The sequence below is a fragment of the Ranitomeya variabilis genome, chromosome 2 (genome assembly GCF_051348905.1).
Source record: "Ranitomeya variabilis isolate aRanVar5 chromosome 2, aRanVar5.hap1, whole genome shotgun sequence".
Classification (NCBI taxonomy): domain Eukaryota; kingdom Metazoa; phylum Chordata; class Amphibia; order Anura; family Dendrobatidae; genus Ranitomeya; species Ranitomeya variabilis.
Genome location: NC_135233.1, coordinates 1,018,833,988 through 1,018,860,420, shown reverse-complemented (window position 1 = coordinate 1,018,860,420; position 26,433 = coordinate 1,018,833,988). Strand labels below are relative to the sequence as shown.

Below are 26,433 nucleotides of genomic sequence, written 5' to 3'. Positions count from 1 at the left end.
GAAAAGGACTTTCTTACTTGGATCTACTTGTTGCCACGTTGAGGGGAGAGGATTCCTCCATGCTGAAGGCTATAATTATCTTGTGTTGGGTGAGCTGCCTTCGCTTTTATGTCTAAACTGTCAGGTCCCTTGATTGTACCCAACCACTATTATACCATTGGGCATGCAGATTTCTTTATTCTAATAAGGTGTTTGATGTAACTTATCAATGATGCAATCTCTGAAGAATGTAAAGCGCAATGGAATAAATGGCGCTATAATAATAATAATAATAATATAGTTTTGTCCTGCAATGTCACTTAAGTAAATGAGATATAACGAATCCAGTGAGGAGATTCTTCCCCTGGCTTAGTCTTGCCTTGGATCTTTTAATCATGCTTCCCTGGCTGTGATTGACAGCTTGCATGTGATACGGTAGGTGTGGACTCACTGCGTCTCAATAGCAGGGTAAACACTCTCCAGAAACAGGTGGATGTAGCAGTGCCAGAAGTATTTGCAAGAGGCAGTTCAACAAAATGGTCTGACACTGGGAGGAGCAGAGCAGTGCACGCAGTGAGTAGGACTGTGCTTACAAACCATGCAAATCACCAGCATGACACTGCATAATGGTCGTATCCTAACATGTACTGTATGCAGGCTGTCAATCACGACCAGGGAAGTGAAATTATTAGATCCAAGGCAGGACTAATAAAGAGAAATAGACTCCATGCTGGAGTAATTCTGTCTAATCTGCATGTACAACACTGCAGGTTTAACATTTTTAAATATTGCAGTGTTAATAAAGCTAATCAGAGAAATAAAATCACCCTGGGAGTAACTGCATGGACAAGATGCGGCATTTCATACAGCATGTAGCATAAGAAAAGGAACACTCTTCCGAAGATAAAAGATAATATACAGATCACAAGCAAGTGCTTCATCATCATCATTCATCATTTCAAAAAAACAAATGTTCTTAAATCATTTGTTTGCTCAAAATGAGACACATGAATCTCTTGCTGGTTTGAGTTGGCCTCCAATTTGTAGACAATAAAAGCGTATTTTTTTTAATTTTCAGAAGAATGCTGGATCCCTCTTTCTTATGCACTGCTAATAAGTTACAAATACCTTGTTACAATAAATCAGCACCCATACTGCTATAGGAGCCAACTGTTGAGAACAGGCATGGAACAGGTAATACTGGATGTATAGTTTCTGAAATCATTGCTACATCCATAGTATCTCATAAGAACCATCATTACTGGACCAGAGATCTGCAGTTTGCATATCATCATTAAATGGATTTGTGCATTAAACAGAACAATGTACCGTACATGGCCACAATGGATGAAGAAAGCCAATAGACCAACGTTGATCTATAGTGTGGTGGTGAGTTCTATGACAGACATATGACCACTATGGGATGTTGTATCTCCATGAGTGTTTCTCACCTGAACATGATGTAAGAACACAGGGGTGCAGTACATCAGACTTCATTACTGTATTAAGAAAAACAAAGAGATGTCATTTGTCTAAAAAGTGTCAATAAGAAAAGATGATAGACACCTCAGACTCGAACAATATATTCCCTGGAGGGGATGACAATTTACTCATACCTATAGACCTAAGTTGAGTTCCATAGTATTCTACTGTAAGTAGAGTTTGGTGGATTGTCTTTATCCAGTGCTGGTTTGAACATACATGTAAAGTCAGCTTCATAAAGATGACATACACTTTCTGGGTATGGTGGGCCTTGGTGTCTGGGTCCACCTCAGCTCTCCCCACCCAAACTCAACAGCCTTATGTATGCCTTAGAGGTTGTTGAGTTAGGGTCAATGGACCCATGGCTGGTCCACACATAGCAGTCCATACTCAGGCTGTGAATGTTGAACATGTGAGACTGTCCTTACTGTTATGCAATGTAAGTGTAATTTTCTATAATGTTTTACCTTTGGTTTTATTACGCACTTATGTTTTTTTCATCTTTATGTAATCATTATTTGCCTGGTCACTTACAACTATGCGTAATGTTCTCCCCTGGAAAATAACAACAGCTATACTTACCACTGGTGCAGGCATCATACCAGTAATGTCAAAGCCTGCTCTCCCTAGGGCTCATTTGACATAGCAATGTCGCCATGCAGCCAATCAGGGATTGGATGTCAGTTGTGTCCAAAGAAGTGAGAGCGAAGCCGATGCTAATTGGCTGCAGGGCTCCCGTGACATTGTCATGTTGCATGAGCCACAGGAGAGCAGGTGCCGACATAGCTGGAATGACACCAGCACCAGAGGTGAGTATAGCTGCTATTATATTACATGGGGAAACTATGGTAATTGACAATGGATTATCAGAGTAGCAGACAATCCTCCGAACTTACAAACTACCAAAAAAGGCAGAACTTGCCAACGCTGCAAGAACTTTATGTTGCCAAAATCCTATCATGGTGCAGTGGTCAATGCCAGCACAATTTTGCGAGTAAACCTGAGTTAAAATTTGTTAGCAATTGGCAAAATTCTGGTTACATGCAGCTGCCACAGTATGGATGCTCAGTCTAAAATCCTTGCCTAGTTGGTGGTTTCAATGTCTCTATGATAATATGTAGGATTGTGTTCTCTTGGAGTCTTATTCTATCTATAACTCACTTATATTAAATGTAAGGGAAACTTATAATCACATAATTACAGGAACCAACTGAGAAAACCCTACTGAGGATAGGGACCAATACTAGATTATGATCTGTATAGTATTTTAGATTTTGACACTACTACTTAAATAATGGATAAGGAATAATTAGCCTAGAATCATGCAGGGCATCCCTAACACCTCGTGGACTACAGTTTATTTTGCTCTATAAAGTGAGACTAGTATCACAGTGTATGTGAGGCCATACAATGCAAGAACCCCATCAGGTATCTCATTGAAGAACTCAATCAAGTTTTATCCATGTGCAATATATTTAAAGCTATAATTTTACCCCAATCAGACAACCACTATATATTGTTGGATTGATAATTACAAATAATTTGAGAATAAGGCCTTGTGCACATGGCAATATCACTGATGTACAGAGGCATAACATGGTAGCAAAGAAATCTACAGGTCCATCCTATAGCTTTACATGCCTTAGATTTCCCATGATAGAATCATGGCGTGTTCCATTGCAAGCCATATTTCAATGGTATTCTTCCCTGTAAGCTACACAACAACAGTATGGAGACTTAGGCAGGGTTCACATCACATTTGTCCTTACTGTCAGTGGCTCTGTTGGAGCCTATGTCCAAAACCCCGCAAAACAGGATTTTGGGGTATGTGCTGACAGGGCCATTGACTATACTGATGCTGGTGAGTCACAGTGAGCTCTGTTGTACATCATTTTCGGCCATATATATCCAGTTGAGGAGGGCAGCAAGACGTAGTAGATTATATCTAGATGAACATGTCAACTAGGCATATATGTCCGAAAATGATGCATGACGGAGCACACTGTGACTCGCCTGCATCAGTATAGTCAATGGCCCTGTACTGAGCCATTTAACGTGAGTGCAATCGCTATGTGAAGAAAGCCTAATGGTGGCATACTGAATGATTGCGATTCTATGGGGAATCCATGTGCTGCCACAAGGGCTCTGTGTACTTGGTTATGCTGACACCTCAAATGTGATTTCAATAGAGAAAGGGTCCTGCAAGACTCCTCTAACAGCAGCTTATCTCCCTTTAGAAGGAAAAGCATGTTGCTATCCTTATGGTGACACAGTAGGGAGTTTCTGTTGGGCTCCAACTTCTACCCCTTGATTTTAATGATTCTATGGGAATACAGAGCGTGTAATGCGGCATGTATTAGAGTGTCATATATGAAACCATAAGAACGGACAGGGTTGGTCTGGCCCACCAGAGATCCTCCGGAGGGCCCTGACTTCTCCTTCAGGAGAGTTGATAGTGCAAACTTTTAAGCTGCTTTTAGGCTATTGGGGGGAGAAAGGTGGGCCTTTAGAATCAAATCCTCTGGTGGGCCCAATGTTCTTCAGTCTGGCACTGAGTACGGACATCTACCCATGACAGTCTAAAGAGTCTGGAGGAGATAAGAGGATTCTTTAATGAAATCTTTAATTTAGAAGTGTCACAAACTGATTATCAATTGTTTTTTGGTGGACTGGAAACTTCAAGAATACATTTGCTGAGCAGATATTTTATACTACTATGGCTTTTCATGGCTATAATGCTCCTTCCGTTGTAAAAATACTGTTTTCAATTAAGTAATCTTTGCAACCCATCAATAACGTTACACTATTCACATACTGGGAACATTCTTGATTAAATGGGTCTTCCTTCACTAATGACTTTGTCTTAATTACTCTTGTTTTATACAGTATACAGCACATCATTAGGTTCATGACCCAAAGAGCAGTAAACCTGTCCATCTATTTAGTGGCGTCTTTATTGTAATTATACTATTCTGGTTTATTATCACTACTCATCCTCACATCCTTCATCAGTTCTTCCAAATTAGTAGAGAACATTTAGTTGCTGCACTTTTAGACACATACACATACACAAGCATAGCATATACGTACACACATATGTACGTGCATACAAATATATATAAAACACAAACATTCATACATATATATATCTATGCATATATATATATATCTATATATATATATATATATATATATATATATATATATATATATATATATATATATATATATATATATATATATATACACAGTGCCTTGCGAAAGTATTCGACCCCCTGGAACTTTTCAAATTTTTCCCACATATCATGCTTCAAACATAAAGATACCAAATGTAAATTTTTGCTGAAGAATCAACAACAAGTGGAACACAATTGAGAAGTTGAACGAAATTTATTGGTTATTTTAAATTTTTGTGGAAATTCAAAAACTGAAAAGTGGGGCGTGCAATATTATTCGGCCCCTTTAACTTAATACTTACAGCTGCAAGTCACTTGGGGTATGTCTCTATCAGTTAAGCAAAAATTGGAACAGGACAGTTTACACAGAACATTATGTTCAGTGATGAGGCAAACTTTTTTGGGTGGGCCATTTATATGGATACACCTAAATAACATGGGAATGGTGACAGTTTTCTTGCGTAGGGTGTCTTGCATTGAAATCTGCTGTAATGACATGGGTACTGCATTCACCAGACATCAACACAATTTGTATCGCTCCTTACGTGTTAACCTCTGCGACATGTCAATGGCTGTAAACAAAGAGAAACTTGTAAATAACTCATGAAATAATAAAGTTACGTTAAAACCAAGAACACCATTGTTTTTCTTGTGAAGTTCTCAATAATTTGATGTGTCACATGACCCTCTTCCCATTGGAAAAGATAAAGTTGGATCCAAAATGGCTGACTTCAAAATGGTCACCACCCATCTTGAAAAGTTTCCCCGTCTCATATACTAATGTGCCACAAACAGGAAGTTGATATCACCAACCATTCCCATTTTATTTAGGTGTATCCATATACATGGCCCACCCTATATATATATATATACAGTGCCTACAAGTAGTATTCAACCCCCTGCAGATTTAGCAGGTTTACACATTTGGAATTAACTTGGCATTGTGACATTTGGACTGTAGATCAGCCTGGAAGTGTGAAATGCACTGCAGCAAAAAATAATGTTATTTCTTTGTTTATTTTTTTAAAAAATTGGGAAAAGTTTTTTCAGAGGGTCATTTATTATTCAACCCCTCAACCCACCAGAATTCTGTTTGGTTCCCCTAAAGTATTAAGAAGTAGTTCAGGCACAAAGAACAATGAGCTTCACATGTTTGGATTAATTATCTCTTTCCAGCCTTTTCTGACTATTTAAGACCCTCCCCAAACTTGTGAACAGCACTCAAACATGGTCAACATGGGAAAGACAAAGGAGCATTCCAAGGCCATCAGAGACAAGATCGTGGAGGGTCACAAGGCTGGCAAGGGGTACAAAACCCTTTCCAAGGAGTTGGGCCTACCTGTCGCCACTGTTGGGAGCATCATCCGGAAGTGGAAGGCTTATGGAACTACTTTTAGCCTTCCACGGCCTGGACAGCATTTGAAAGTTTCCTCCCGTGCTGAGGCCAGGCTTGTCCGAAGAGTCAAGGCTAACCCAAGGGCAACAAGGAAGGAGCTCCGGGAAGATCTCATGGCAGTGGGGACATTGGTTTCAGTCAATACCATAAGTAACGTACTCCACCGCAATGGTCTCCGTTCCAGACGAGCCCGTAAGGTACCTTTACTTTCAAAGTGTCATGTCAAGGCTCGTCTACAGTTTGCTCATGATCACTTGGAGGACTCTGAGACTGACTGGTTCAAGGTTCTCTGGTCTAATGAGACCAAGATCGAGATCTTTGGTGCCAACCACACACGTGACGTTTGGAGACTGGATGGCACTGCATACAACCCCAAGAATACCATCCCTACAGTCAAGCATGGTGGTGGCAGCATCATGCTGTTGGGCTGTTTCTCAGCCAAGGGGCCTGGCCATCTGGTCCGCATCCATGGGAAGATGGATAGCACGGCCTACCTGGAGATTTTGGCCAAGAACCTCCGCTCCTCCATCAAGGGTCTTAAGATGGGTCGTCATTTCATCTTCCAACAAGACAACGACCCAAAGCACACAGCCAAGAAAACCAAGGCCTGGTTCAAGAGGCAAAAAATCAAGGTGTTGCAGTGGCCTAGTCAGTCTCCTGACCTTAACCCAATTGAAAACTTGTGGAAGGAGCTCAAGATTAAAGTCCACATGAGACACCCAAAGAACCTAGATAACTTGGAGAAGATCTGCATGGAGGGGTGGGCCAAGATAACTCCAGAGACCTGTGCCAGCCTGATCAGGTCTTATAAAAGACTAATATTTTGTGGAATAACCTTTATTTGCAATTACAGCTAATAATCAACCTAGGGGTTGAATAATAATTGACCCACACTTTTATGTTTAAAATTTATAAAAATTTAACTGAGCAACAAAACTTTTTGGTTTGTAAGATTTATGCATCTGTTAATAAATCCTGCTCTTGTTTGAAGTTTGAAGGCTCTAACTTATTTGCATCTTATTAAACCTGCTAAATCTGCAGGGGGTTGAATACTACTTGTAGGCACTGTATATATATATATATATATATATATATATATATATATATATATATATATATATATATATATATACACACATATATATATATATAACTAGCTATTGAACCTGTTCTACACCCGGGTGGCGAGCATTTATATTGATATATGTTCTCCATCCTGGTGTGTGCTGCTTCCATCGTGCACCCTAATCTTGTCATGTGCTGCTACCATCTTGCGCACCCCATAGGCAGACCCTGTAGAATAAGACAGCATTCCATAGGCAAACCCTGTAGTATAAGACAGCACCCCATAGGCAGACCCTGTAGTATAAGACTGCACCCCATAGGCAGACCCTGTAGTATAAGACTGCACCTCATAGGCAGACCCTGTAAAATAACACAGCACCCTATAGACAGACTCTGTAGTATAAGACAGCACATGATCGCGGTGTGCCGGCGGTACAGGGAAGCATCGCGCAGGGAGGGGGCTCCCTGCATGCTTGCCTGAGACCCCTGGAGCAACGCGATGTGATCGCGTTGCTTCGAGTGTCTCTTACCTCCTCTCCCTGCAGTCCCTGGATCCAAAATGGCCGCGGCATCCGGGTCCTGCAGGGAGGGAGGTGGCTTACCGAGTGCCTGCTCAGAGCAAGCGCTTGGTAAGCCTGCAGCACTGTAAGTCAGATCGCTGATCTGACAGAGTGCTGTGCAAACTGTCAGATCAGCGATCTGTGATGTCCCCCCCTGGGACAAAGTAAAAATGTAAAAAAAAAAATTTCCACATGTGTAAAAAAAAAAAAATCCTAAATAAAGAAAAAAATATATTATTCCCATAAATACATTTCTTTATCTAAATAATAAAAAAAACAATAAAAGTACACATATTTAGTATCGCCTCGTCCGTAACGACCCAACCTATAAAACTGTCCCACTAGTTAACCCCTTCAGTGAACACAGTAGGAAAAAAAAAAACGAGGCAAAAAACAACGCTTTATTATCATACCGCCGAACAAAAAGTGGAATAACATGCGATCAAAAAGACGGATATAAGTAACCATGATACTGCTGAAAACGTCATCTTGTCCCGCAAAAAACGAGCTGCAATACAGCTTCATCAAAGAAAAAAGAAAAAAGTTAGAGTCCTCAGAATAAAGCGATGCCAAAATAATTATTTATTCTATAAAATAGTTTTTATCGTATAAAAGCGCCAAAACATCAAAAATTGATATAAATGAGGTATCACTGTAATCGTACTGACCCGAAGAATAAAACTGCTTTATCAATTTTACCAAACGTGGAAAGGTATAAATACCTCCCCCAAAAGAATTTCATGAATAGCTGTTTTTTTGTCATTCTGCCTCACAAAAATCGGAATAAAAAGCGATCAAAAACTGTCATGTGTCTGAAAATGTTACCAATAAAAACGTCAACTCGTCCTGCAAAAAACAAGACCTCACATGACTCTGTGGACCAAAATATGGAAAAATTATAGGTCTCAAAATGTGGAGACGCAAAAAATTTTTTGCTATAAAAAGCATCTTTTAGTGTGTGACGGCTGCCAATCATAAAAATCCGCTATAAAAAATGCTATAAAAGTAAATCAAACCCCCTTCATCACCCCCTTAGTTAGGGAAAAATAATAAAATTAAAAAAATGTATTTCCATTTTCCCATTAAGGGTTAGGGCTAGGGTTAGGGTTAGGGCTAGGGTTAGGGCTAGGGTTAGGGTTAGGGTTGGGGCTAGGGTTGGAGCTAAAGTTAGGGTTAGGGTTGGGGCTAAAGTTAGGGTTAGGGTTTGGATTACAATTACGGTTGGGATTAGGGTTGGGATTAGAGTTAGGGGTGTGTCAGGGTTAGGGGTGTGGTTAGGGTTACCAATGGGATTAGGGTTAGAGGTGTGTTTGGATTAGGGTTTCAGTTAGAATTGGGGAGTTTCCACTGTTTAGGCATATCAGGGGCTCTCCAAACGCGACATGGCGTCCGATCTCAATTCCAGCCAATTCTGCATTGAAAAAGTAAAACAGTGCTCCTTCCCTTCCGACCTTTCCCATGCACCCAAACAGGGGTTTACCCCAACATATGGGGCATCAGTGTACTCGGGACAAATTGGTCAACAACCTTTGGGGTCCAAGTTCTCTTGTTACCCTTGGGAAAATATAAATTTGGGGGGCTAAAAATCATTTTTGTGGGAAAAAAAAGGATTTTTTATTTTCACGGCTCTGCGTTGTAAACTGTAGTGAAACACTTGGGGGTTCAAAGTTCTCACAACACATCTAGATAAGTTCCTTGGGAGGTCTAGTTTCCAATATAGGGTCACTTTGGGGGGTTTCTACTGTTTGGGTACATCAGGGGCTCTGCAAATGCAACGTGACACCTGCAGACCAATCCATCTAAGTCTGCATTCCAAATGGCGCTCCTTCCCTCCCGAGCTCTGCCATACGCCCAAACAGTGGTTCCCCCCCACATATGGGGTATCAGCATACTCAGGACATATTGTGTTGTGAACTCTATTTTTGGGCTCCCTCTAGTGGTCACAAGCGGTACTGTGTAGTGTTGTCTTTCTGCAGGTTGGCAGCATCAGCTGGTTCGTTATCCTTGGCTGGTTTCCTATTTAGCTCACCTGGATACTCAGTTCCTTGCCTGCTATCAATGTATTCACTGCTCTTCAGATTCCTTGTGACTACCTTGCTCCCAGTCTCTCCAAGACAAGCTAAGTTTTTGTTTGTTCATTTTTTGATTATCAGCATTAATCATGTTTCTTGTCCAGCTTGCTAAAATGTTATTTCCTCGCTTGCTGGTTGCTCTAGGGGACTGAGCTTCTCCCCCCACACCGTTAGTTGGTGCGGGGGTTTTGGAAATCTCAGTGTGGATATTTTGTAAGGGTTTTTTACTGACCGCACAGACCCCTTTTCTATTTTCTGCTATCTAGTATTAGTGGGCCTCATTTGCTGAATCTGCTTTCACCCCTGTGTATGTGCCTTCCTCTTACCTCACCGTTATTATTTGTTGGGGGCTTCTATATCTTTGGGGATTATTTCTCTGGAGGCAAGTGAGGTCTTTCTCTCTCTCTAGGGGTAGTTAGTTCCTCAGGCTGGCTCGAGACGTCTAGGATTTTAGTCACGTTCACCGGCTACTTCTAGTGTGTTTGGATAGGTTCAGATTTGCGGTCAGTCCAGTTTGCCACCTCCCTAGAGCTTGTCCTTGTTTGTTACTTAGCTGGAGTAATTTGTGATCCTCAACCACTAAGGATCATAACAATATTGGACAACAACTTTTGGGGTCCAATTTCTCCTGTTACCCTTGGGAAAATACAAAACTGGGGGCTAAAATATCATTTTTGTGGAAAAAAATATTTTTTATTTTCACGGCTCTGCGTTATAAACTGTAGTGAAACACTTGGGGGTTCAAAGTTCTCACAGCACATCTAGATAAGTTCCTTGGGAGGTCTAGTTTCCAATATGGGGTCAATTGTGGGGGGTTTCTACTGTTTGGGTACATCAGGGGCTCTGCAAATGCAAAGTGACGCCTGCAAACCAATCCATCTAAGTCTGCATTCCAAACGGTGCTCCTTCCCTCCCGAGCTCTGCCATGCGCCCAAACAGTGGTTCCCCCCCACATATGGGGTATCAGCGTACTCAGGACAAATTGGACAACAACTTTTGGGGTCCAATTTATTCTGTTACCCTTGTGAAAATACAAAACTGGGGGATAAAAAATCATTTTTGTGAAAAAAAAAATAATTTTTATTTTCACGACTCTGCGATATAAACTGTAGTGAAACACTTGGGGGATCAAAGCTCTCAAAACACATCTAGATAAGTTGCTTAGGGGGTCTACTTTCCAAAATGGTGTCACTTTTGGGGGGGTTTAATGTTTAGGCACATCAGGGGCTCTCCAAACGCGACATGGTGTCCCATCTCAATTCCAGTCAATTTGCATTGAAAAGTCAAACGGCGCTCCTTCCCTTCCGAGCTCTGCCATGCGCCCAAACAGTTGTTTACCCCCACATATCGGGTATCAGCGTACTCAGGACAAATTGCACAACAACTTTTGGGGTCCAATTTCTTCTCTTACTCTTGGGAAAATAAAAAATTGGGGGCGAAAAGATAATTTTTGTGAAAAAATATGATTTTTAATTTTTACGGCTCTGCATTATAAACTTCTGTGAAGCACTTGGTGGGTCAAAGTGCTCACCACACATCTAGATAAGTGCCTTAGGGGATCTACTTTCCAAAATGGTGTCACTTGTGGGGGGGTTTAATGTTTAGGCACATCAGGGGCTCTCCAAACGCGACATGGTGTCCAATCTCAATTCCAGTCAATTTTGCATAGAAAAGTCAAACGGCGCTCCTTCCCTTCCGAGCTCTACCATGCGCCCAAACAGTTGTTTACCCCCACATATCGGGTATCAGCGTACTCAGGACAAAATGCGCAACAACTTTTGGGGTCCAATTTCTTCTCTTACCCTTGGGAAAATAAAAATTTTGGGGCGAAATATCATTTTTGTGAAAAAATATGATTTTTTATTTTTACGGCTCTGCATTATAAACTTCTGTGAAGCACTTGGTGGGTCAAAGTGCTCACCACACATCTAGATAAGTGCCTTAGGGGATCTACTTTCCAAAATGGTGTCACTTGTGGGGGGTTTCAATGTTTAGGCACATCAGGGGCTCTCCAAACGCAACATGGCGTCCCATCTTAATTCCAGTCAATTTTGCATTGAAAAGTCAAATGGCGCTCCTTCCCTTCCAAGCTCTGCTATGCGCCCAAACAGTGGTTTACCACCACATATTGGGTATCGGTGTACTCAGAACAAATTGCACAACAACTTTTCGGGTCCATTTTCTCCTGTTACCCTAACAAAAAAAATTTTGGTTCCTAAATTGTGCTGATGTAAAGTAGACATGTGGGAAATGTTACCTATTAAGTATTTTGTGTGACATATCTCTGTGATTTAAGGGCATAAAAATTCAAGGTTGGAGAATTGTGAAATTTTCAAAATTTTCTCCAAATTTCTCTTTTTTTCACAAATAAACGCAAGTTATATCGAATAAATTTTACCACTATCATGAAGTACAATATGTCACGAGAAAACAATGTCAGAATCGCCAAGATCCGTTGAAGCATTCCAGAGTTATAACCTCATAAAGGGACAGTGGTCAGAATTGTAAAAATTGGCCCGGTCATTAACGTGCAAACCACCCTTGGGGGTAAAGGGGTTAAAATCCAAAATGTTGGCCTATTGAAATGTATGCTCAGTAAATACACTCAATACTTGGTTGGGGCTCCTTTGGCATTAATTATTGCATCAATGCGGCGTGGAATGGAGGCGATCAGCCTGTGGCGCTGCTGAGGTGTTATGGAAGCCCAGGTTGCTTTGATAGCAGCCTTCAGCTCGTCTGCATTGTGGGGTCTGGTGTCTCTCATCTTCCTCTTTACAATACAAGGTCAGGTGAGTGTGCTGGCCAATCAAGCACAGTGATACTGTTGTTTTTAAACCAGGTATTGGTACTTTTGGCTGTGTGGACAGGTGCCAAGTCCTGCTGGAGAATTAAATTTCCATCTCCAAAATGCTTGTCGGCAGAGGGAAGCATGAAGTGCTCTAAAATTTCCTGGTAGATGGCTGCACTGACTTTGCCCTTGATAAAACACAGTGTATCTATACCAGCAGATGGCATGGCTCCCCAAACCATCACTGATTGTGGAAACATCTTCACAAACTTCAATTCCTGGTTTAAAAACAACAGTATCACTGTGCATGATTGGCAGCAAACTCGCCTGACCTTAACCCCATAGAGAATCTATGGAGTATTGTGAAGAAGATGAGAGACACAAGACCCAACAATGCAGATGAGCTGAAGGATGCTATCAAAGCAACCTGGGCTTCCATAACACCTCAGCAGTGCATCAGACTGATCGCCTCCATGCCACGCCGCATTGATGCAGTAATTGATGCAAAAGGAGCCCCAAGTATTGAAATCAATTACATTTCAGTAGGCCAACATTTCAGATTTTAAAATCAGTTTTTCAAGCTGGTGTTATTCTAATTTACTGAGATAATTACTTTTGGGTTTTCATTGGCTGTAGGCCATAATCATCAACATTAACAGAAATAAACACTTGAAATACATCACTCTGTTTGCAATGACTCTATCTATTATATGGGTTTCAATTTCTGTATTGAAGAACTGAAATAAATTAACTTTTTGATGATATTCTAATTTTATGAGCTGCACCTGTATCTGGATATATCCACTATACAAAGGTCTCTGATTTCTTGGTCATCTGTAAAGTATATAGAGCTATATCCTACCATACAAGTCATGGTACTTATTTGACAATAAGTGGTTATTTATGCATGTCTTTACTTTACGTAATGAGGTCCTGTGTTAGAATCCAGAAATACAAACTTTTTGAAGATATTGTATGTTCTTTTATTATTTGTCTTCTTCACATTCTATACGTAAAATAATTGATTTCTTATGAAAATGATGAAAATGGCTCTAGCAAGTTAGGACAAGATTAGCAAAATTAAACTGTGACCTTACTTGGGTCAGGAGGACATGATAACAATAGGAAATCTACAAAAATAATAATGTTTAGCTTCTACGGACTGATCACAGTAGTACAGAAGAATGACTATTGACTGGTCTGCTTCCTACTGAGCCATTTATAAAACAGGGGTCTCTCGTTCCCCGAGGTTTGACCTGGATTCTCTTGTGTAAACCGTAGCTGTGAATATGAAGTGTTATCCTTTCTCCGTGTGTGTATTTAATTTACCGTTTTATTCCACCTGCTACCTGGAATCCAGCATTTGCCGGGAGCCTCGCCACACTAAAGGTTACAAATAATGGCAGGCTGCTGTCCATCACAGCTTGTGTTTGCTTAAATAACAGACTACTATTGACTCTTCCACTTCATACATGTACATTTTCCGCATGCGGCAATAGCATTTCTTCCTCGCTAGCGATGGTAATTTACACTTTCTCCTTGACCTTAAGCCTGAGATCCCCAGAGATCTCTGGGTTTAATAAGCTCCCCAGCTAGAGGCTAATTGCGGAACAAATCGTTTGTTCAACAAAGTGTGAATCAAGGCAAACCTGGAACTATAGATGACTTGTTCGGAATATACAAGCGGCGTTCCTCTAGTGGTTTCCCTGCTACAAGGCTGGGAGATGAGGAAAAGAAATCTCATTTAGGAGATGAGAATTCGACTTCATTTACTCCCTGATCACAAGGTTTTACTAACGCAGAATGAATTGTATTGTGCAATTAAAAATGGAAGCAATACATGTGCCAATGTTTAATAGGGCATTGTCCTGTCTGCCAGCGTAACAATATCATGACCAACCCTAAAGCCCATTGAACCACATCTACTACACATACAGTCCTTCAGAGTTGTAATTATTCCTTTTTTTACTCTGGTCTATCATTTCTGAAAAACATTGGTAGATGGTAAGAAAGACATTTGTAAATTGTAACCATCCAACATATTGATCACTGTGGGTCAAGCTTCAGAAACCAATGAGTCTCATGCCTCAATATCTGGCACTGCCGCCGGCACTCAGGACCAAAGCGTGCGGTTGCATGTATTTCTATGCAGCTGAACGCTCCGGTCTCGAGTGCTGGCGGCTGTGCCGGGTATTGATGTGAGAGGCTCGCGTGAGTTTCTCGCATTGTACTCGCAAGTGTGACCCCAGCCTTATAGATATCCACTGCTGGGCAAATGTAGTATTACACGGATGTCATCAAATAGATGACAATCCATACGTTACATGGACATAATAAAAATGAAAAAAATATTTTTATAGCCTCAACATATCATGAAGCACTTTACAAGTCAGGTACGCTGGAACAGATCTTTGTTAGCAATCCTGTGCTTGAGGTGAGACCCTTTTATGATGTACTTATGTTTTATTTAGGGAGTTTGAGTTTATCTGACAATTATCCAAGAATGTAATAAAATGCCCCCTATCACATAATTCTAATTTTGAGGGTTCATAGCAAAAGGGGAGAATACATATGCACATGCCAATTTTGAGTTATTTGATCCAATAAATTTAATTTATGCCCATATTTTTCTCTTTTCACTTCACCAACTTACACTATTTAGTGCTGATGCATCACACACAAATCGGATTAAAAAAATATTTAAACACAGATTGCAATGTAACAAAATAGGTAAAAAGTCAAGGGGGTGAATACTTCTACAAGCCACTGTATATGTTTATATATATGTACTGTATATATACAGTACTGTATATATGTACTGTATATATACAGTATAGTGTATATATATATATATATATATATATCTATATATATATATATATATATATACTCCCTGACAGAAGTTTTGTCGATTATCCATGTTATGTAAATAAAAGCTTATAACCTGGCGTTAAATTCATCCATTGGTTGTATAAATTATTCTTTTGAAAGCTGAAACCCTCCGAAATGTGGTTTAGGTTAAGAAAATAAATTGGCATCAATTCAGAAATATTGATCAGTTAATGGACACACAATGGTCAGATTTTGGCAAGACAAAAGTTTTGTCGCCCACAGAAAGTAATGTGATATTCAAACAAATAATTAACTTAAAATACAAATATATGTTGTATAACATTGATGAATGAAGTTGTGATGCTATTAGAGTCATGTTTAATATTTTGTGTGACTTCCATGAGCTTGAAGGACTGCATCCATGCGGTTCAACAATGATTCATACAATCTATTAATGAAGTAATCAGGAATAGCAAAGAATGTAGTCTTACATGCCTCCCAGAGTTCATATAGATTCTTTGGTTTTGTCTTCCAAGCTTCCTCTTTCATCCTACCCCAAACATGCTCAATGATGTTCACGTCTGGTGACTGGGCTGGCCAGTTCTTGAGCATCTTGATCCTTTTTGCCTGGACCAACTTTGTTGTAGAGATGGATATATGAGATGGAGCACCATCCTGCTGCAGAATTTGACCCCTTTTATGATTTGGAATATAAGAGGTAGCTAATACTTCTTGATATTTTAGTCTACAGATATTGCCTTCCACCTTGCAAATGTTTTGCATACTGAATGTAACGCCAGACCATGATCTTTCCACCACCAAATTTAACTGTTTTCTGGGTGTATTTTGGATCCCTACGGGCTCCAGTAGGTCTCCTGCAGTATTTGCTTCGGCTGTGGTGTAATTCTACTGAAGATTCATCAGAGAAATCCACCTTCTGCACTTTTCCAGCGTCCATCTGTTTAGCAGGCTGTGGGACTTTGCAAATGCCACACAGTTTTTTATTTGCCATTTGTTTAGTGCTGGCTTCTGGGCACTCATTCAACCATGGAGGCTACTTCGAGACAGAATCCTACAAACTGTTATAGTTGACACAGGGACTTGAGGTTACCAGGCCTGTTGGAACTCTGCTGCAGTGGAAGAGGGGCTTGCTTTGGATTTTCTAACCAACAAACGTTCCTCCTGAGCAGTTGTTTTGCGGGGTCTGCTGGACCTGGGCTTGTCAAACACATCTCCAGTCTCTTCAAATCTTTTTTTAATTCTTTGTACTTGACGCTGAGACACATTAAACGTGTCAGCCACCTCTGCAGTGGATCTGGTCTTCAGTCTCTTGATAATCCAGGCTTTGGTTGCAGGGTGGATTTTTGGCATGTTGTCAGAGCTCAAGTTGCAGTTCAAGTGAAGGTCTGGGGTGCTGGGTTTCTTTTTATACACACACACTAATTAACCGATCATTTACTGAGCACAGGTGAGGATGTAAACTAGGATTGGGTGCATTATATGACCAGGCAACAAAACTTTTGTCTTGCACAAATCTGACCATTCTGTGTCCATTAACTGATCAATATTTCTGCATTGATGCCAATTTATTTTCTTAACCTAAACCACATTTCAGAGGGTTTCAGCTTTCAAAAGAATAATTTATACAACCAATGCAAGAATTTAACGTCAGGTTATAAGCTTTTATTTACATAACATGGATAAGCGACATAACTTCTGTCAGGGAGTGTATGAATAAGCCACACTGAAAATTTCATACTGATCTATTTGAATAAGCTGAATGTAAGGCCAGGGTCACACTTGGGTGTGCAATGCAAGAAACTTGTTTGAGTCTCTCGCATCAATACCCAGCACTCAGGACCGGAGTGTGCGGCTGCATAGAAATACATGCAGCAGCACACTCCGGTCCCGAGTGCAGGTGGATGTGCTGGGTATTGATGCGTGAGTTTCTCGCATTGCACTCGCAAGTGTGACATCAGCCTTATACTGAACATATTGACTTTCTTCCAGCTCATGTCCAAATACATGTCTTAACAAGTTGACAAATAAAAGTATAGAGGGACTAGATAGTTTATTATGACAGTTTATCATAAATTCTTTTAACAACAGTAAAGGCACTGAAAATGATGCCATCATATGGAGTTGTGACCTCACAGGGGGTTATTTCTTACAACTACCGTATAGCCTTGAAACATGTTTATACCATACGTGCCGGAATTTTTTATTTTATCCTCAGGGAACTTTATTGTATATTTCCTAATAGTATATTCTATCGTTGTGTCACCATGAAAAAATGACACAGCAAGTTGCCTCAAATCTTTAGACAAAGTAGCAAATTTATTATTTGATCTGGACCATGGGAATACACTGAAGATTCCAAGATGAAAAACAGAAACATACTCCTGACCATCGAGGAAATATACCCAATATTATTCTTTTAAGTATTTTTTACACCTTTTTTATGAAACATATTTACCCTCCTTTTTCACTGTGTAACGTGTACATGTATATTTTTCCTGGCAGTTTTCAAGTACTAATGGTAAGTTCACACTAGGCATTTTTTCAGCATTTTCTTCTTCAAAAAAACCTAAAAAAGCATGCTCTCCTTGTATTTTTCTTGCGTTTTTGGTGCATTTTTTTTCAGCATTTTTGGCATGCTATAGATTTGTAACTTGTGCATGCTGATAAAGTTTAGTGTTGAAAAAGAAAGTCCTATTCTATAAAATCAGGTTTATGCACAAAAAAACGCAGCAAAACCAGATACCTGCATTTTTTTGCCATTTTTTCATCACCCATTCATTTCAATGTGTGAAAAACGCTGAAAAAAAGCTGAAAGAAGTGACTTACTCCATTGTGCAAACAACCATGCAAAGCACAAAACACTGATGACAAAAAACACTGATGACAAAAAACACTGATGACAAAAAACACAATGTGTGTGCATGACATTTCTGAAATCTCATAGACTTTGCTGGTACTGTAAAATGCAGCTGAATATTTGCATATAAAAAGCATTAAAAAAACGCTGCAAAAACGCCTAGTGTGAACTTAGCCTAAAGGGAAAAAAAACACCAGAAAAAACACATTACACAGGGAATGTTATGTTCTAGAAAAAAACATCAGTGACCTTCAAGAACTCCACAATCCAAAACTTTTTATATGTGGTGTTTTTCATATGTTACTGTAGATTTTATTTTAACATCTGGACAAAGCTTTTGTGGCTAAAACACTAGCAAGAGTGCTAAAATGAAAATCACAATGAAAATGTGTGTGAAACCAGCCTTAGGCAATAATTTGTACAATGGAAGTTACATTTTTCTACTCCTTTTAAAACATTGTTGCACTGTGATAAAGGATGAGACCACACTGTGGGCACAATTATTAGTATTAGCATTTTGACCATATTTATCATTTTTATGCAAATTTTCCAACTCTAAACTGTATAAACTTGAATGCTTAATGGATGAAGCCGATCAAGTGATGTATAGTTGTGTAATAAGGGAGGGAGAGCCATAAGGATTAGTGATGAGCGAATATACTCGTTACTCGAGATTTCCCGAGCACGCTCAGGTGTCCTCCTAGTATTTTTTAGTGCTCGGAATTTTAGTTTTTCTTGCCGCAGCTGAATGATTTACATTTGTTAGCCAGCATAAGTACATGTGGGGATTCCCTAGCAACCAGGCAACCCCCACATGTACTCAGGCTGGCTAACAGATGTAAATCATTCAGCTGCAGCAAGAAAAACGAAAACTCCGAGCACTAAAAAATACCCCGAGCGTGCTCGGGAAATCTCGAGTAACGAGTATATTCTCTCATCACTAATAAGGATACAACTCCCTCTATCAAGGCATGCAGAATTATTAAGCAGTTTGTTTTTCTCCGTCAAAAAGATCCAAAAACCAGAACTGACTGATTCTGAACAGTCAGAAATTGTTAAAGGAGGATGCAGTACTCTTGGAATTGCTAATATATTGGGGTAAGATCACAGACCCATCAAAATTTGGTTGCAAATAGTCAACAGAATAGAAACAATGTGCTAAATAATAAAAGATGCACCATTATCCTCCAGTGCTGTCATATTTCAGAATTGTAACCTCCCAGAAGTACAAGGTGCTCAGTGATCAGAGACACGGCCAAGGTAAGGAACAAGAGACAGAAATTGAAATGTCAAGACTAGAGTGGGCCAAGAAGTATCTGAAGATTTTTCCCAGGTTTTATGTACTGATGAGATGAAAATTACTTCAGATAGACCAGATAGATCAGTATGTGGTTGGATCAGTAATGGGCACAGACCTCCACTTCAACACCAGCAACATGAAGGTGAGGTTACTGCTATAGGCTGGTATTATTAAAGGGAACCTGTCAGCAGGATTGTGCACCGTGACCTACAGACAGTGTCAGGTCGGCACCGTTACACTGATTAATGATACCTGGTGATGAAACCCGTCTTGTGGTTGTCGTTTAATCTTTATTTTTAGTTTTGAGTTAATTATATGCTTGTGCTCCGGGGTGGCCTGTGGGGAGGTCTTCACTGAGAGGTCCATTTTTTCCTATTAGCACTTATGAAAAATATAAATTTGGGGCTAAAACAACATTTTAGCAGTAAAAACATAATTATTCTTTCTTCACCATCCACTGGTATAACTTTCTGTGAGACACATGTGGTGTCAATATGTTCACTCCATCCCTAGATTAAATCATTGAGAGGTGTAGTTTGTAAAATGATGTCACTTATGGGGGGGTGTGGAAGGTCATCTCACAGTTGCTCCTTGAGGTAGACACAGGCACATGTGTGGTTAAAGCTCTGAGTTGTTTATTGCATCATAAACCAAAAACCCAAACTGGCCACAGAAAAGCAGCCTGTCCGGCTCAAATGAAAATAAAAAGTTCATGTACAGTCCTGCCCAGTTCCTCTGGAACAACACATATGGCAGCTCTTGCAGGAGCTAGCAGTCAGGAGTAGTGTTGAGCGATACCTTCCGATACTTGAAAGTATCGGTATTGGATTGTATCGGCCGATATCCAAAAAGTATCGGATATCGCCGATACCGATACCCGATACCAATACAAGTCAATGGGACACAAGTATCGGAAGGTATCCTGGATGGTTCCCAGGGTCTGAAGGAGAGGAAACTCTCCTTCAGGCCCTGGGATCCATATTCATGTGTAAAATAAAGAATAAAAATAAAAAATAGGGATATACTCACCCTCTGACGCGCCCTGGTTGTAACCGCTGCAACCGGCAGCCTCCGTTCCTAAGAATGAGAGCTGAAAAGGACCTTCGATGACGTCGCAGCTTGAGATTGGTCACGTGACCGCTCATGTGACCGCTCACGCGACCAATCACAAGCCGCGACGTCATCGAAGGTCCTTTTCAGCTCTCATTCTTAGGAACGGAGGCAGACGCTTGGACCGGTGAGAGCCGGGGCCGCCGGAGGGGTGAGTATATCCATATTTTTTATTTTTATTCTTTATTTTTTACATGAATATGGATCCCAGGGCCTGAAGGAGAGTCTCCTCTCCTCCAGACCCTGGGAACCATACACTGGGAACTTCCGATTCAGATATCACAAAAATATCGGAACTCGGTATCGGAATTCCGATACCGCAAATATCGGCCGATACCCGATACTTGCGGTATCGGAATGCTCAACACTAGTCAGGAGGCTTCCTTTCCTCCACACACACAGAGAAAAAAAACTAGCTGGACATTTATCTCCCTCCAGCCACACCCTGGTGGTGGAGATATGGTGGGTAGGTGTCTCACTCATCTCTGACCTACCCACCTTGAATGCCAGACCCATATAGTGACTGGATTGCTCTCAGCACATACTGTATCATGCTGGAGGAAACAGTTATGGCTTTCACATCACGCAGGAAAGCAACCTTTGCAACACATATCTCTCCTCGCATATGGCACCAGTGACCCTATCACAGGGGTTTTTGCTGTCCTGGGACCTATGCAGGGGTGGGATTCAAATTTTTAACAACAGGTTCTGTGTTTGTGTGTAGGAAACCCACATCCATTTTTTAAGCCACATCCATTTACACACACCTTTTCCTCAAACATATACAAGAAGGGGCGCAGTCAAACCATGCCTCCCAACATTTGAAGAAGGGAAAGAGGGACAAAGGTTGCGGCGCGCAGCACGCTGAGGCAAATTTTAGGCCATGCCTCTGACCACACCCATTTCACAACTAGTCACACCCATATTCACATCCCAACCAGACCCATTTAGCACTGCTGATCACACTGCTTCATAAACAATAATTATAAACAAAAAAATATGTCCACACGTGATGCTCAATACTGTATAATGGCCCCACATGATGCTCAATTCTGTATAATGGACACACATGATGCTCAATACTGTATAATGGCCACACATGATGCTCCATACTGTATAATGGCCACACATGATGCTTCATACTGTATAATGGCCACACATGATGCTCAATACTGTATAATGGCCACACATGACGCTCAATACTGTACAATAGCCACACATGATGATCCATACTGTACAATGGCCACACATGATGCTCCATACTGTATAATGGCCACACAGTGGCCCATACTGTATAATGGCCACACATGATGCTCCATACTGTATAATGGTAACACATGGTGCTCCATACTGTTTAATGGCCACACATGATATTCCATACTGTATAATGGCCCCACATGATGTTCCATACTGTATAATGGCCACACATGATGCTCAATACTGTATAATGGCCACACATGATGTTCCAAACTATATAATGGCCCCACATGATGCTCAGTACTGTATAATGGCCACACATGATGCTATGTATAGTATAATGGCCCCACATGATGCTCCATACTGTGTAATGGCCCCACATGAAGCTCCATACTGTATAATGGCCACACATGATGCTCCATACTGTATAATAGCCCCACTGTGCTCCATACTGTATAATGGCCACACATGATACTCAATGCTGTATAATGGCACATGATGCTCCATACTACATAATGGCCACACATGATGTTCCACACGGTATAATGGCCCCACTGTGCTCCATACTGTATAATGGCCCCACATGATATTGCATACAGTATAATGGCCACACATAGTTACTCCTACACACGCGGCTGCACTCCGTACACCTTGAACACACAGCTCCGCTCCATACACATCGTACAAATGCAGCTCCACTCCGTATACCTCATACACATGCAGCTCCACTCCATACACCTCGTACCCACGCAGCTCTGCTCCGTACACCTCGCACCCACGTGGCTCCGCTCCGTACACCTCTTACGCTCGTGACTCTGCTCCGTACACCTCGTACCCATGTGGCTCCACTCCATACACCTTGTACCCACATGGCTCTGCTCTGTACACCTTGTACCCACGCGGCTCTGCTACATCCACACTGTAAACCCCTCCTGACCCCACACATAAGCTTACCCTCTTCCAGCACCATGACAGCATGGCAGAGTCCTGCAATACATGGAGGCCCTTGATCATGTGACTCCTGACTCCTCCCCTCCTGTGACCTCATCACTGGTCCTGTGCGCACAGAGCAGCGGCAGCCATATAGGTGGTGTGCGGCTCTCTGCGGCTGGAGCCTGGGATGCGGCTCTGCACAGTGTGGGACATGGATGTTTGGGAGGTGTGGTACTGGATCGTGGCTCTGAATCTCCGCAGTTCGGGGATGCAGCTGCTTTTTTAACAAGCAGTTCCATCTAACCAGGGAGAACCGGCCGAATCCCACCTCTGAACCTATGGGCCTCTTGCCAACATAACATGGCACCCTCAAACCAGTAAAACTAAATCTGAACTCCAATATGGTGTGTCTTCCCTTTTGAGCTTTGCACTGTGTCTCAAAAGTAATTTTTGACCACATAGATATTCTGAAGAGATTGGACAATAAATTTGATGGTGCATTTTCTCTTGTTACCCTTGTGAATATAAAAAAAATGAGTCTAATAGATTACGTTTGTCGAAAAAATAGATTTTTTATTTTCTTGGCTCAAAGTTATAAATTTCTGTAAGGCACCTGGGGTTTCAAGGTGCTTACCTCACATCTAGATACATTCCATGAGATGTCTATTTTCCAAAATGGTGTCACTTGTGGGGGCTTTCCACTGATTAGGCACATCCGTGGCTCTCCAAATGTGACATGGTGTCTCCTAAAGATTCCAGCAAATTTTATGCTCAAGAAGTCAAATAGCACTCCTTCCCTTCCTAGCCCTACAGTTGACCCAAACAGTAGTTTTCCACGACATATGGGGTATTGACTTGCTCAGGCGAAATTGCACAACAATTTTGAGGTCCTTTTTCTCCTGTTATCCTTGTGAAAAATAAAACAAATGGGGTCTAAAGTGATTTTTTTTATCCTTCTATATTGCTTCAGTTCTTGTGACGCACATGATGGATTAGTAAGCTTCTTGAATGTGGTTTTGAGCACCTTGAGAGGTTTTAGAATGGTGTAAATTTGGGGAATTTTCTGTCATATCAGCTCCCCAAAGTCACTCCAAATGTGATGTGCTCGCTAAAAAATATGATTTTGATAATTTTCTTGGAAAAATTGGAAATCGTTGGTCAACTTTAAAGCCTTATAATTTCCTAACAAAAAAATTATGTTACAAAAATTGTGTAGATGTAAAGTAGAAGTGTGCGAAATGTTATTTATTAACTATTTTGATCATGAAGGTGTAAAAGGCTTGGGGAGTGAAGGGGTTATCCAAGACATTATTTTTTTACTACTAGCCTAAAAACGAACATCATTCCTAGGCCAGTTATGGCTTCCCTAAATCTAATATCCATATCTTACGGAAACGAGTAATATCAAGTGTGTTCTGCTTCCTCCAATCTTTGGTACTCCCCCTTCCTCCCCACAATTATCTAACTGATGCAGGTGAATATGGGATAATAAAAATGAGCAGCTTGTCTCCAGCAACAACAACAAAAAAGTGAATATCCATAAGTAGCAACCCCATAGTCACAATCCTCTACATTACCAGGGACGTCACGTCCATATGATAATGTACCGAAGTAATCTCAGCTTCCTCCTTGCCTACATTTCCTGTATGTACAGTATTAGCTTTTTATGAACTCTCCACGCTGTAATGCAGGGGGACGACTTGACAATGTCTTTTTTGTGTGTGCTTTGGGAATAATCAAACATAATGCACATGGTGCCTGCGCTGGAGTCCGACGTGCTTTATCTACTCTTGTCGTACTTCCTCCTAGAATTATGGTCAGTACAGAAAGCTCTCCGCGTGTTTATTACCATATAACAACTTAGCAGACATCTATGAACTTACTACATTCACTATTGTCAGCACTGCTACTAGTACTAGTTGTAACCCTAACGATTAGGGTTTGGATCCAGATTTTATATATAGCGCCAATGTTTCATTTTTGGCCTTTATGACATTAAGTAATGTACACATCGCTGCCAGCATAATAAAACCTGATAATAAAGGCACATATTGGGATAATAAAGGCACATATCGGGATAATAAAGGCACAAATTGGGATAGTAAAGGCAAATATTAGAATAATAAAGGCAAATATTGTATGTCTCCTGACACCCCCAAAAAATCAAACCCACCCTAATGTTGTCAGGTTTTGACACTTTAAAGTTTAATCTTTTTTACAATACATGTATTTCCCCTGTACAAGGAAATTTCATTAAAATATTTAGTAACACCAGTTTTTTTCCTACCTGATCTGTGAGCAACATGATTAAGAGGCAGAAAGCCTGATTTCAGTGACGTATCAATTACTTTATTGCTTGCTGTAGTTCTCTGAATGCTGAGCTCTGTATAACACCACCCACACCACTGATTGGCTGCTTTCTGTGTAGACTGTACATAGGCAGAAAGCTGCCAATCAGAGATGGGGGCGGGGTTGGCCTACCCAGCCAACGGTTACTTGTCTGCTAGTGATATACTCCTGATGATAAAACAATTATTTTATAAAAATTGCACTAAGTGACACATCACTGGAATCAGGGTATCTGTCTCTACACCATGCTGCTCTCAGATTACAGGAAACAGGAATTGCCAATATCAAAAATAACAATGCATTATTGGATGACGCAGACACCCCTGGGATAAAGGAGGAGACAGCACAGGTACAAAATACTGATGAAACAATCATTCACACACTGACCGTTCCTGGAGGGGGTGGTTATCCAATAATATAAATTCACATGGATAAGGCTTGTATAGGGCTCCAGTCACACAGATGACTAAGGAGCCCAGTGTCTGGTTTACAGCCTATTAGTGACATCCGTAATATTACATCAGGCGGACTGCCCAGCACTATGTAAATGCATCTCCACAAGGACCAAAATCCCAAATTTCCCAGAAAACACACTAAATTGAAAAATATGCAATAAAAAGATGAAAAATACATATAAAATGCATGAGGTATTGGTCGATTTTTGCACCTATTCTGCCTCCATCTTTACCATAGGCATCTACTGCATTCTGGCACTGTGAAATTTTGACATTGATTTCTCTTATTAAACCACAATGGATTTTTCCATCTAAAAATAAATATCACTGTGAACATACCCTAACATAGCCAAACGGAGAGTGTGTTGATTTTTCACATTTCTGCTCATAGATGTAGCTAATATGTGTTGGTATGAGCATGTGCATTGCATACAGAAGATTACACCACCCCTATCTTTGGAGAGTAAAGTCAAAAGGTCACTGATTAACAGAACAGGTCTTCCAGAGACACGTGATTGCCCGTAAGAGCTTGAATTGGGAGTTTCCTATTGATTTCTAAGAGAAAACCTCATAGAATCCACACTATCCTTTAAAGAAGGCAAAAGGCTCCAAAACAACGGATTCAAAAACCATTTCAGGTCTGAAAAGTAATTAAAAAATATATAGGACCCGATTCATCCCTTAAATCACATTTCTTTTTTCTTTTTTTTTTTTGCTCATTCAAAATGGTAAATGTGGGTCATAAATTTTGTTAAAAATAAAAAATACCATTAATTTTTTTAATTTAAACGGTTTTTAGAGCAAAAAAAAAGAAAAAATTGTGCGTACATACATTTTTTTCCAAGGAGGACTGGAGGACAA

The 26,433-nt window shown here is 40.6% G+C and overlaps 1 protein-coding gene across 4 annotated transcripts in view; it reads right to left on the bottom strand.

Annotated features, from left to right (window-relative positions):
• LOC143808546 (ephrin type-A receptor 3-like) overlaps nt 1-26,433 on the bottom strand; it is a 401,286-nt gene that overhangs the window by 314,176 nt on the left and 60,677 nt on the right. For 2 of the 4 annotated variants that reach the window (XM_077291320.1, XM_077291319.1), the window contains exon 2: nt 1,431-1,478. The exons of the other annotated variants lie outside the window; for them this stretch is intronic. In XM_077291320.1, coding sequence (XP_077147435.1) covers nt 1,431-1,478 — 48 coding nt within the window. The remainder of the gene's footprint in view (nt 1-1,430; nt 1,479-26,433) is intronic. 4 annotated transcript variants of the gene reach the window in all.